The sequence below is a fragment of the Pyrgilauda ruficollis genome, unplaced genomic scaffold (genome assembly GCF_017590135.1).
Source record: "Pyrgilauda ruficollis isolate IOZ18807 unplaced genomic scaffold, ASM1759013v1 scaffold9, whole genome shotgun sequence".
Classification (NCBI taxonomy): domain Eukaryota; kingdom Metazoa; phylum Chordata; class Aves; order Passeriformes; family Passeridae; genus Pyrgilauda; species Pyrgilauda ruficollis.
In genome coordinates, this window is record NW_024531043.1 from 1,995,173 (window position 1) to 2,008,610 (window position 13,438).

General features: G+C 47.2%; 1 protein-coding gene across 1 annotated transcript; it reads left to right on the forward strand.

The window, feature by feature from the left end:
• Window positions 1-12: 12 nt before the first annotated feature.
• SMARCB1 (SWI/SNF related, matrix associated, actin dependent regulator of chromatin, subfamily b, member 1) lies at window positions 13-11,024 on the forward strand. The gene is made up of 10 exons (XM_041488511.1): window positions 13-191; window positions 1,696-1,807; window positions 2,424-2,453; window positions 2,915-3,044; window positions 3,636-3,773; window positions 4,446-4,573; window positions 5,034-5,200; window positions 5,638-5,828; window positions 9,607-9,738; window positions 10,659-11,024. Exons 1-10 carry the CDS (start codon window positions 99-101, stop codon window positions 10,696-10,698), a joined length of 1,161 nt encoding a protein of 386 aa, XP_041344445.1. The 5' UTR covers window positions 13-98; the 3' UTR covers window positions 10,699-11,024.
• Window positions 11,025-13,438: the final 2,414 nt, after the last annotated feature.

Genomic DNA, 13,438 nt, shown 5'->3' on the forward strand with positions numbered 1-13,438 from the left:
ATGCGCGCAGCGGGCCCGCACTAGGCCGCGCTCCGCCCGCCGCCGCCGCCGGGCCGCGCTCCGCTCTCCGGGCGCCGCCGCCCCCCTCCGCCGCCGCGATGATGATGATGGCGCTGAGCAAGACCTTCGGGCAGAAGCCCGTCAAGTTCCAGCTGGAGGAGGACGGCGAGTTCTACATGATCGGCTCCGAGGTGCGGCTCGGGCTGGAGCCGGGCCTGGGCTTGGCCGGGCCGGGGGATGCGGGGGCTGAGCCGGGCCAGGCCGGGCCGGGCCGGGGGATGCGGGGGCTGAGCCGGGCCGGGGGATGCGGGACGCTCCGCTCAGGGAGGGCAAGGGGCGCAGGAGAGCCATGGCGTGGGGGGAGCGGCCTTCCGGCCCCGCGGGTCCCCTCTGCCCCGGTGGGCGCTGCCCGAGGGCCTCAGCCGTGCTGGGGGGACGGGAGGGACCGGTGCTCCCGTAAGGGCGGCCCTTGGGACCCGCGGACGTGCGGAGCGGATCCTCCCCGATCGCAGCCTGAGGCCCCGCTCCCGATCCCCGAGAAGAATTTCTGCACACAGTTGTGGAGAGGTTCGGGTTATTTCAAATGCTGCGGGGCAGCGAATCGCACACGTGGGCCTTTGGGCTCAGGAACAGCACCAAAATCAGGCAGTGCAGCTCCTTGTGCACAGTCTGGTCAGCAAACACCGGCGGGCAGTTTCAGCACCCCAGTGTCTGTGCTGGCACTGTGTTGTCCCGTGCTGAGTGCTGAGGGCGTTGAGCCTCCCTGACAAAGAACCTTATTCAAGCAAGAAACACTGGCCCTGTAGCACCAGGGAGATAGCTGAGAACAGGAAAAAATGTTATAGCCCCCAACTTGACGCAGGAAAGGGACTGCCATACCAGGTACATGGAGAAGGAGAAGGGTTGTCTTTTTTATCTACCATTAATTTCTGTCTGTTGATGAGCACTGTAGAGTGAAAGATATAGGTAAAAACTAAGACCAAAAAGAGTCTTCGCAAACAAGGAATAAAAACCTTGTTGTGTGGCAGTCTACTAGTGTCCTGGCAGTCTACAAATTTGATTTCAGAGTCTAGAAATAGTTGTGTTGTTCAGCAAGGCCTGCTGTAGCTTTCAGCACAGGTGAGGATCTTACGCCAGGAAGAACAGAACTGCTGTACAGATGGTAAGTAAATCTGAAAGAAGACTATTGGCAGCACTCACACTTTTGATGTTCAAAGGGTTTTAAACAAAATACAAGTCTCTGGGCATTTGCTATAGTCAAATAATGTCTAGATGATGGGAAGGTTCAAAGTAAAAATAATGTGGCAGAGAGCTGTGTATCTGGTTTAGTTTAATTCCAACTGAGCCTTGCACATTGATGTGGAAACTGAAGTAAAGAAGGGGTAGGTTGTTCAAAAACACATGCAAATGAATGGAGTGTTTTCCTGTTAAATTTCCTATTATCAGTGGATGGGAGTTTTCTTGGATCTAGTGAAGTAAGATAGCACCAGTGAAATAAGTGCTATAAAAATTTTGTTTTCTGTGTTGCCAGAAAAATCGCAATACTATTTGATGCCAAACACAGCACAAAAACCCAACAAAAACACCCAATTGAGAGGTCCTTCTTATCATTAAAAAGAGCTGAATTCCTTCCAGCTTCTGCTAAAACTCTCCTAAGTGGAATACCAGGCCACATGTGCACTTCTCTTCTTGCAGGTGGGGAACTACCTGCGCATGTTTCGGGGCTCCCTGTACAAGAGGTACCCCTCGCTCTGGAGGCGCCTGGCCACGGTGGAAGAAAGGAAGAAGATTGTGGCCTCTTCACATGGTGAGAAGATGAGTAAACATTCCCAGTAATGTTTATCGAAAATTTTTGCCTTGAAAAACTGTTCCTGGCAATTCAGAAGCTTGTGCACCTTGAGGGCTGTGTGAATCACTTGAGATTGCCCCAGTGATGGAGCACCCTGCAGCCGTGTGGCACTGGCTCAGCCTGCCAACAAAAAGCATCTGATCAAAAATGTTCTGAAATGGAAACATCCATCATGGCTACATTCATCACAAAGCAAAAGCCACATCTCCAAATCAATACAATATTTCAGAAGAGATTTTCTGTAGACTAAGAGGGGTGTCTTTTCCTCTCTCATCAAATAGGCAGGAGTGTTGTAAGGATGCCCCATTGTGCATCTTTGCTTAACTTTGCTTCTTGCAGGGACTGGATGTTTGTGCCTGCCAGAATTTGTGGTGTGTTGCTACTGATGTGACTGCTACAGGGAGAATATTGGTATTGGTTTTGTTGAGGGAATAATAGCAAGCAGTTAAATTTCTTAGCGATATGACTTTTTGTATGTTCTGTAAAGTATAAAAAAAAGAATGGTTTACTCTGGGCTTATGTCTCTTTCCTCCAAGTATCCTGCTGACCTCTTGCTTTCTTTTTCTCCCAACAGAAAATCAGCGGTCTCACAGTCCCCGAAGATGTAAGTCTCATCTGTGTGTTGTTCTTAGCCGTGCTAGAGGAAGAATGTCCTCTGTGACCTTTGGTGCTATTGCAATAATATTAATGTCTAATCCTCTTCCTCTGATCTCTGTCTGATCCCATGCCTAACTCTCCTTTCTCAGAACCTTAGCAGGACCCTCCAGTGCAGATGGTCTCTGTCATTCAGCAAGAGCTGTCCTGAGCTCTCTCCCCCTTCCCCAGATCTTTAACAGCTTTTCTATCAATCCTTGCATTGCTATTTCTGACCTTTAAGTCCACTGAGCACTGATTGTTTTCTGGGCCGTGTAAATATCTACAAGAAGGTGAAGCCCAAAGGACACTTGTATCTCTGTGCTACTCCCTCCTGCAGTGACAGAGAGTTTGTCACTATGTAGCCTGTTAAAGCTACAGTGCTATGTAGCCTTTTTCCCTGTTAATTATTGCCATCTTTCCTGGTAATAGATCATGGCTACACAACATTAGCCACTAGTGTGACGCTGCTGAAGGCCTCTGAAGTGGAAGAGATCTTGGATGGAAATGATGAGAAGTACAAGGCAGTGTCTATCAGCACAGAACCTCCTACCTACCTCAGGTAACCAGTGTTGGTGAGGCTGAGCTCAGAACGGAGCTGTCTGGAAGGTGTCAGCTGGGGCAGGAAGCACGAGGAGTTGCAGAAGCCCAGGCTGTTGTGCAGGGCTTGTTTGCCAGTCTGCATTCAGTATTTGCAGTGCTGGGCAAATGGGGATCTCCAGAGTGTAAGGATTGGGTTACTGCCCATATAAAACAGGAAGAAAAATCTAAGTGTTTGTTGATACAACTTCTTTTGCAATTACTGCATTCCATCTGTAACAGATGTTTTACAGAATGCTCTCTGCACATACTGCCTTTTGGAGACCTTGCATTTCTCAGCAGTCCTTTTGTAAAGTATAGACAGAAAATCCAAATATGAATCTAGTATTTATAAAGGTGCACCTGGATTCATATCTGATGGATATTTGTGAGCTGGAGAATGGCCTTCTGAGAGGCTGGTTGGAACATGAGTTCCTGGTGGAACAGTAATGTTGATGGTCCCAGAGTAAAATAGCAGGAACTCGTAATAGCACTTGACGTTTAAAATGACACCATTCCTTAAGTAGCAGCAGTGGTGCTGAGGGCCTGCAGGTTAACATCCAGTCTCCTTCAGAGAACAGAAAGCAAAGAGGAACAACCAGTGGGTGCCAACCCTGCCCAACAGCTCTCATCACCTGGACGCCGTGCCGTGCTCAACAACCATCAACAGGAACCGCATGGGCAGGGACAAGAAGAGAACATTCCCTCTGTGGTAAGACAGCTTCCTGCTTCTGGAAAGTGGGAATAGTTACCAAAATGACATGCTGTCAGGGTAGTACTGCTGGGTTCATGTAATGTTGTGATTCATCCCCAGCTGACAAAAGACCTGCAGGTCATTAACTTGGAGGTTCTTGGTTAAATTGTGTGTCCTGAGGCTCTGTTATAGTAGCCATGCATGGCTCAGAGTGGAGGCTTTCCTTTTGTCAGGAAAACGGTTCATTCTTTTCCTGATAGTTCCTTCTACTTCCTGCTGATTTGCTGAGCAGTTGTCATTTGAGAAGCCTGCAGACCCTCTTTGTGAAGGACAGGCTGCTTCTCATTGATATGTACCAGTAACTTTGATCTAGTTTGTTTAGTGGAAAATGCTGCTGAAGCTCATGACTAATGTTTTTTCCATTATTAAACTTAAGGCAACCAAGATAAATGTAATCCTAGAAAACTTGCTTGTTTTATTTGCAGGAGTGTGTTATGATAGATGTAATAGAAGGTGATAAACTGGAATTAGTTGCCACAGCCCTGTAAGCTTGCCCTGGGGAGTCTGTCTATAGACAGATCGGGGAGTTGGAGTGTGGGGATTGCTTCCAACAAATGTTGCCTTCCCTCTATGGATGCCAGATGTGTCATGTGCTCGTTGCATATACTGTGTTGTTGCTCTCCACTTTAGCTTTGATGACCATGACCCAGCAGTGATCCATGAGAATGCATCCCAGCCAGAGGTTCTGGTTCCAATCAGGCTTGATATGGAAATTGATGGGCAGAAACTCCGAGATGCATTTACGTGGAACATGAATGGTATGTAGCAAGGAGAGTTTCCTGAGGCTGGAGAGATAAAGTTGTGTGAAGCTCTCCCACTCTGGAGTGTATTCAGTGCTTGCATCTCTTAGCAAATGTTCTGCCACTTCCATGGGTTGCAGTCATTCCTGGACACATGTAGTCTGAAGAGTTTAACTGGCAGGTTTTCCAAGCCAGTTCTTCAGCTCAGTGGTCTGAGAGTACTCTTAGCTGAGGTTAATGGCTGTGGCTTCTGTGGCCACACTCTCTGGATACCATGGAGCAGGTAAAGAAGGCTGTAAGTCCCTATATCAGTGTGTCTGCCCTTACAGACCTGGTACAAAACACCCTTTTAAAAGCAAAAGGTAATGCACTTGGGGATTCCCTTTGTGACTTTGCCCTGTGGGATTTTGTGTGTTCTGTAAGAGGCAGACATTAATTTCTAAGGAAGTTTACAGTGTTCATTCTTGTTCTGTAACAGAAAAACTGATGACCCCAGAAATGTTCTCCGAGATTCTTTGTGATGACCTGGATTTGAATCCTCTGACCTTTGTCCCTGCCATTGCATCTGCCATCCGACAGCAGATCGAGTCGTACCCGACTGACAGCATCCTAGAGGATCAGTCAGACCAACGAGTTATTATTAAGGTAACACAGGAAGGCAGTAGAATGAGAGCTGAACCATTTGGGTTTCTCCAACTATGTTGGGGGACTAAGAGTACAAAAGCTTCCCTCAGAGCTAAGGAGCTCTTAATTCCAGTCCTCCAACCAGATTCCCCTTTGTCCTTTGTATTGGGAACAGAACTAAGGTGACAGATGATTAAACACCTGTATGCCCAGCCTCTGAGATGGTGAAATAGTTCAGTTTTAACTGAACTTCATCTTCCTTTGGAAGAGCTGAACCTTGGTGAGCAATGCTGAGTTGTCTTCATGCTACTGAAATGAAGAATTCAGTTAAGGAACTCTGCAGATGAGCTAGGAGTTATTGCTCTGTTCTCTTCAGCCTCTGCCCCATCAGTTCAATCACCTTGGACAAACCTTTGTGAAAGTGGAAACAAATAACCTGTGTCTTCCCTTATCTCCAGCTGAACATCCATGTAGGAAACATCTCCCTCGTAGACCAGTTTGAGTGGGACATGTCAGAGAAGGAGAACTCCCCAGAGAAGTTTGCCTTGAAGCTGTGCTCAGAGCTTGGCCTGGGCGGGGAGTTTGTCACGACTATTGCCTACAGCATCCGGGGACAGCTGAGCTGGCACCAGAAGACCTATGCCTTCAGGTACTGAACTGCCAGCTCCTTGTCTGGCTCTGGGGGGTGTTTGTACTTCATGGGCATTTGCATCAATGCAGCTGAAAACAGCTGACCTGATTAGGAAGGCTTTGTTTGAAATTAGTCCTTATGGCTTGCACCCATTCTGTCCATCTTAACAATTTTTTTGAGCTTGTGCCTAAATATCTTGTCCTGATGGGTCTAATACATTTCAGGACCAAATATTGATGAAATGTCAGCTTCTGTTGACAGAATTTATTAACAGGGATAGTCCCTCTTCTATTGTAAAGTCATGATGAGCCCCAGATAGATTTTTTTATTCTGTTGGCTTTGCCTAACTTGGGCCATCCACTGTTTCAAGCTTTGGTTGTTTGAACTTGGACTGATGAAAACTGTGCCTCACTACCCAGGCTGATGTCAGAGGTGGGTTGATCACAGGCCCTTCTCACAGCTGGAATGCAGCATTGTCAGGTTTCATTAGTCAGCCTTGTAATTTGTCTCCTAAATGGCTTCCAGTTGTGCTGTGCAGCGTTCTGTGGTGAGTTCCTGCACTGATGTTATCCACAGCACAGTGCTGAGTCTGCAGCTGTAACAGTCCTTTAATGTACACTCTGAGGGTTTGTGACCTTGGGTCATGGTGACAGTCAAGGAAGTTTAAGAGTTCAGCAAATGCTGTATTTGCAGAGGAGGGAATGGTACTGTTGACACCAGTTTTGTAGGGGTCAATTCAAGCAAGCAGCCCAGGGAAACGTGCCCAGCCCTACCCTACCTCAGGCAGAGGACAGGGAGTAGTTGGAGTAGGAGTAAGCAGAGAGGAGCTGGAGACTGTGGAGAAGCTGGCTGCTGCCATGAGCTCTGCTCCTTCTTCCTGCTCCATCCAAAAGTTTCCTGTCTAGTCAGCCTTCTGTGAGAAGTAGACCCTGATCTGCTCTGGCCTAGTTGCTCTTGCACTGGCCTCACTCTGCTTCCTCTAGGTATAGTTTAATCCTGCCAGTCTTTCACAGCAACTGCCTGGTTCTAAAGTGATCCCCAGAGTAATTCATATTAGAAAATGGAAAGAGACCCTTTGGCACATGTGAATTAAGCTCTGAATTAAATTGTTAGACTGTGTGTTCATCCTGCTGATATCCCTTGGAAGGTGGGAGGTGCCTTCTACCTTTCCCTCCACAACCTTGGACTGATACTTGCAGTTTGGGCTTGGGACTACATCCTGCAACAACAACAACAACAAAGCAGTGGGGTGGGCATTCCTGAGAATTGATGGGAACTTGCAGGGTGGTAGATGAGAACCTGACTCATGTTGTGCTGCAGCACTGTCTGCATTGTGGCCTGCAGTGAAGTGTCTGTCCCTCCTGCCTGTGCATCTCCATGTACTGCAGATATCCAAGAAAGTAATCTATGGGTTGGCTCTTGGGAGTGGGGTTCATTTCTCCCTTTGCTTCTGCTCAGTTGCTGGAACTTGCAGCACGTGAAGATTTAGTCAGTACTGCCCAGGCTCATGTTAATGCCAGCTTCACTGTTGTCTCCAAAAACACATGTTGGGCCAATCACCAAAGGGCGATTGCTCTTAGGGGTAGTTCAAACAGGCAGATTTCAGGCCTTCTTTACACTGTGGCAGTATTGCAAGAGGGAGAACAAAAAACTAAAAAAGGAACCCCACCGGAACAAAGTACATAGACATGAGCTGTTCAGAGAGAAAAAACCACCTAATTGAAACCTCATTTATTTTTGTCATAGTACAAACATGTCCTCCTCTCTTCCCTTTTTTCTTCTAGCAAAGGAGTACTTTTGAAACCTTACAGTGATTAATAATATTTGGGTTCTGTGGTTGGTTAGTTCCTGAATTTCCAAACCACAGGAGTGGTGGTTGCTCCAAAATCATTCCGTTGATGTAAGGAAAGAGTCTGCTTTAGATGTATCAAAAGAACTTTAATATCTCAAGGGATTGGGGATTTTGAGAAATCATGTGCCTCTTAATCATCTGAGGGAGAGGTAAAACTGTCTTTCAGTTGATGAAAGCCAGGGCACTTTTCTCAGCTGGGCTGCTCTGTGCAAAACAAGGAGATCCTGAAGTCCAGTGGCAGGCAGGACGGGAGGCACACAGGTGACTGCTGCCTGTGGGATTTTCAGGGGCATCCACTGTGATGTTCCTCCTGTGTGCTGAGTGTTTCTGGTGGCAGCTCACAGCACCTCACAGCCAGTTTTGCCTTTGAGACCTGAGTGATGGCACAGGTTCTCCCACACACCAAAGCCACGTGCCTGAGGAGTCACCTTTCCAAAAGATGATGTCTCCCTGCTTTGGGGTGTGCCCCTGACACTGCTGCCTGAGGCCAGGAGCCTAAGCAGAGGCAGTGCCTTGCTCTCCTGGGATCCCTGCAGCTGACAGTGCTCTTCAGCCCTTCTGGCAGCAGCACTTTCCTCCTCATCAGGAAAAAACAATGGAGGAGGAGCTGTCTTAGTGTAGAGGTTGGGAGATGAGGAAGGATTTTTCAGTTTCTTTCTGATTCTTTGCTAAAGAAATGTGGTATGAGTTGCCTTGCAGTTAGGTTATGCATGAGTCCAGCTTTCCATCCCCTATTTAATTCAGTGAATGCTCAGTGTTATGCATAGTGAGGTAGAGATCATGCTATCACTAACAAAATCCCAGTTAATATCTAATTTTGCCTGGAATGTGTGGCATTCTAGGACTAAGACGAAATTCCTGGGTTTAAGTGTTGTTTAGTGGATGACAGCAGTACTGGAAGTAGATTTGATTAAAGCTTCCTCCCTGGTTCAGATACCAAAGGCCCTGGATTAATTTTTTGTGGTCAAATTACTTTGAAGACATGTTATTTTAAATTATTAGCTTTGATGCAGATGTTGTGTGTTCCCATGATGATTAGCATTTGAGTTCTTTCCTGAGGGAATGAGAGTGCTGAAATCCTGTGTAGGGGTGCACGTCCCTGGGGAGGGGGCCAGATGTGTGTGCACACCTGTCCCAGGGCTCCTCTCACACACACCCTTCTGCAGCTCAGGCTGAGCCACTTTGGAGAATTCAAAGCAAACATTTACATTCCGAGGCTCCTCTATATTTATGCTGGGCTTCCGGCTCCACTGTCAATATTTGGGAAGCTACTCTTGGTCAATTCCTGTTGACTTTTACTGAAAAGCAGCTAGTGAAGCAGTAAATATTTTGTGCATGTGATAATACAGCTGGTCAGGGCAGAGGAATCTCTGAGGAATAGATCTTGTGATTTGGGGCACAGTCTGGTGTTTTGTTGCTTGTTAGCCACAGCAGGTCCTAAAAAACTGCTCTTTGCAGTGTCAGGCTCCCAGGAAAGGCAGAGTTTTGCCAGGGAAGAACTGTCAGGGGTGAGCTAGGCAAATTACTGCTAGGAAGTGAGAGCTGCAGCACAGCCAGGCTGGACAGGGAGCCCTGGGAACACTCCCAGCTCCTGGGCTGCGCTGGGAGAAGCGCTCCCAAGACTGATGGCCTGGGAGGAGCTGTGCCTTTTGGGGTTGAACCCTGCCAGGGATGTGACAGCCTGTGTGGGAAAGAATTGCAGGTCCAGCACAAATCCCTCTGCAGTGGTGGCTGGAGATGGGTGTAGCTGCTTTCCCAGGAACTTCAGTTCCACAAGGGTGTTACCAGGAGCCTGTGGTGAACTTCAGGGACCCAGACTGTACTAAGCAGAGCAAAGAAGGAATGCTGAAGCCTGAGACACTGTAAATGATGCTCTGGTGGCCCAGGGGGGTGCTCTGGGCCCACTGATGATGTTGCTTTGTTGCCCTGTGCCCTGCCCTGCAGCGAAAACCCTTTGCCCACCGTGGAGATCGCAATCCGCAACACGGGGGACGCTGACCAGTGGTGCCCTCTCCTGGAAACCCTCACAGACGCTGAGATGGAGAAGAAGATCAGAGACCAGGACAGGAACACAAGGTACTGCCACTGCTTTGGACAGTTCTCTTGGCGTGTCCCTTGGACAGAAGCTCCAAGCTTTGATGTTTGTCTTTCCCTACTGAGAGCTAACTGGCAGGATGTCAGCCTTGCTCGCAACAGAAGCTTTAGCTTCAGGGTATTTAGCTGTCATCACCTTCCTCCATTGAAATGTCTGCTCTACCATCTGTTTGCAGGAAGTTTACTTTTTTTTTTAACTCATTTTTTTTCTTTTTCCTGGGCTCTCTTCTTGTCCAGGGAAGTTGTTTGTATAAGAAAGCATGAATCAAACATACTGGAGTTGCATGCACTGTCATGCTCCCTAGAATCCTGCCACAAAGCTTCCTTTTATGTAGTGTAAAGTTCCATTTGATGTAGCAATGGGCAAGCTCCCAGCTCTAGCCTGAGTGATGCCAACCTGTTTGCCAGCACGGGGAGCACTGTGTGGTTCCAGGAGCTCTGCCCACCCAAGACCTGCAAAGTGATGTTAGACAAGCAGTTGAGAGCTTGCACCTACTTGATGAAATTCTTCCTGGCAGATACAAAGGATTGGCTAGTATCTCTCCAAAAGATACATCGTGGAAACAGTAAATATACTGGCTCAGCTCTTTCCCAGGATGTTTTTTTAACTGCTGATTAACAGTAGCACAGTCATTTTGTGTATCAGCTGTGGCTGACTGAACAGTTTACAGTAGCACTTGGTTCAATCCAAGTTAATGAGAAAAAGTGCCCTAACAGCTGTTAATGAAAACAGTGTCTTTGCCTTATCACCAGGGGCACTCTCAGGTGACTGAGGAGTTCTCTCTAGGAATAAACCTGTCTACAAAGCTGACAAAGCTGTGCAGCCTCCCCAGAAGCATTGTTTATGGTCAGACCTCCCATGTCTGTAACATGCACTTACTGTACCTCTCTCTCTCCCTCAGGCGCATGAGACGTTTGGCCAATACTGCTCCAGCCTGGTAACCTTCCTGTTGTGACACTGGTGCTTTTCCTACAGACTTTATCCCTATTCCTCTCCCTAAATGGATCTAGAATTGGCAGGGGTCTTTCTGTCTCTGAAGGGGACACACATTCCACTTGCCACGAGTTCCCAGTACTGCTGACTTCTGCCCCCCCTCCACCCCAGTGCCACGTCCCCAGAACGCTGAGTGAGCAGCATGACCTAGCTGGGACCTGTGTCAGGTGTTGGAGCCCTTACATACCTGTGTGTGGACAGTGTAAAGATTCTTTTCTATAGGTGCAACATGCACTCCTAGGACAACTTTTTAAATAAAAGGAATGCATACAACGTAGGTTGAGTTCAGTCAGTTTGCATGAACAGTGAATCTCACCATGTTTTGTGCTATTCTGGGAACTGAGCAGTCCCAGGGCCTAATATTAATGCTTTTGGGTATGGTGCTGAACACTCACGTGCATTCACTTTTCCTGAGTGCTTTACTTCAACAGGTACAACAGTCCAAAACCTTTTGGTGCAGGGGAAAGTGAGGAGGAGATTTAGAACTAGAAGCAGCAAACACTCTATGGATTGGTCTGTTACCAGACTTGGCACAGTCTGTAATGACCTCAGGGAGGTATTCAGCTGGTTTACTCAACAAGGTAGAACAGTTTAACTGAAGTCACAGACTTAAGAGTCATTTCTGTCAGATGTTAGCCTGGTGTGTGGTCATCCCTGTTTTTTGTGAAGAGTCTGGAAAACAGCACAGTCTCTGCACTGGTAGAGCAGGCAAAGCCTCCAGTTACTGAGACTGAAGCTTCTCTGCAGCCATTGCCTTTGCTGTGGTCACTGTCAGTCAGCACTGCCAGCTGCACTGCATAGAGCACTCAAAGCAAAGTGGGTGTCATGAATGCCCTTAGCACTGCAGTGTCAGGATTTTGCAACCAAAGAAACAACCTGTCTTTCTCTGGGGAGTTTAAAAACAAAATCCACTGAAGTGAGATTTAAAGAAAAATCCAAGCTTGCTTACCAACTAATTAGAATCTGTCTTGCTGTTGAGGTACCCCATCTCTTTGATAGAGTTCCTACCATTCACTGCCAGAACTGATGAGTCTTGCAAGCAAGGCAGATTTTGCTGGCAGCCTGACAGTTATATTCAGGCCTTTATGATAAAGCCATAGGTTTTATGATCCTTGCTGATCCACCCACCCTGCTAGCACAGTCAAAAAACACTTTCTGGCCTTAATTTATCATGTTTAGACTTGAGTAATAACAGAGACAGTTCTGATTCCTGGGTGGGAGGGAACTTTTTCCAGATGTTAGTCTGCAGAAACTGAAAACTTGCAATTTAGTAATAATATTATTCAGTCTTATCCTAGGCTCCTGTTCCAGAGTGGTACTCCATGTATTACTTCATATTAGAGAGGTTAAAAGGTTATTTGAGCAAGGAAGACAAACCCTGGGATTGCTGCTGTATCTTAGCCTCCCATGTAAAACATGTTTTGGCTCATGGACATAAAAACTCTGAGCCTTCCTGAGAACACTTCAGCCTTCCTTTGTTATATGACTGGGGACTTCTGCCAGCAGCCTCTTCAGGGACTTTGACTAAAATAAGTGTGAAACTGCTGTAGCCTTAAATTAGCATCTGTGGTGCAGTTTTTTTTATTGCTGTGAAGTTTGTGATTACTAATCCTCAAGTTCACAATGAGGTGCAGGCACACAAGGATTGCAGCACCTCTCTGCTTCTCAAGGCCAGAGAGACTTTACAAATTGTTCCTCAAAGCAGCCAGGGACAAAGCAGGACAGTTGAGAAAGATGGGAACTTCAGCCAGCTTTCTTAATGTAGCATTAGGACTATTGGGGAACAGCCAGGATCAGCTTTCTTGCTCTGCAGTCACAATTCCTTGGGTTAATGTGGTACCCCACCTAAAAGCATAGCCCAACTGTTAGGTTTCAAAGCCCCATCTCAGGCAATTTACAACAGCATCTGGAGACTTCAAAGACAAACTCCTTCTAGGGACTGAAACCCCAGCTCTGTTATCATTACCCTTAGTGCCACTGTATCTTCTAGAACAAATTACCACCTGTACAGGCCTCAGCCTCTTTGCAGAGGGAAGCATAAGTGCAGCAAGAGTTTGTTCAAATCAGGTCTGAGTTTTGATAGTGTTTTATTAGAAGACCACAGGGGAGGGGGAGTTGGTGTGTGAGGGGTTCTGTGTGTGTGCTTAATCAGATGCTGGTTACTCCCATTTCATAGTTTGGTGGTGGTTTGCAGGTCTGAGCAGCCAGCACTGTTAGGAGTGAGCTGCTGTAAGATACAATGTGTGCAGACTCCTTTGAGGTTAGGTACAAGCACAGTGGGTACTGTGTTAGCAAGAGTGATCGGATCCATTTCATACAGGTGTCAGGGGAGGGACGAGCTTGTTTCGTTTTCCCCTGAAACTGAGATGTTTAAGTTTCAGAACTAAAAAATTCAACAAGAGTGGAATTACACTGCAGGTGCAGACAGTCTTTATTGCCAGTGTCAAGTGCTGCTTCCAGCCACTGCCTGGAACAAGTGTCCAGCTCAGTCCCTCTGTCCTTTCCCAGGCACCCCTTTATCCAGTTAGACATCCCCCACACTCCTCATGCTCTCCAGCCCTGCTGAGAGAAGAGGGAAAGGACATCTTCCAGCCTTGCCCACCAGAAAAGAAAATCCCAAACCTGGCAGTTTTGAGCAAATTCCTGATGATTTGCTGCCTCTGCCCCTAGCAGAAATGGACACACAAC

Excerpts from the sequence above, each read along its gene's own strand:
- SMARCB1 (XM_041488511.1), top strand. The coding sequence starts at position 99 with ATGATGATGATGGCGCTGAGCAAGACCTTCGGGCAGAAGCCCGTCAAG. Across the intron at positions 4,574-5,033 it reads ATTTACGTGGAACATGAATG|AAAAACTGATGACCCCAGAA; the intron begins GTATGTAGCAAG and ends GTTCTGTAACAG. Across the intron at positions 5,201-5,637 it reads ACCAACGAGTTATTATTAAG|CTGAACATCCATGTAGGAAA; the intron begins GTAACACAGGAA and ends CCTTATCTCCAG.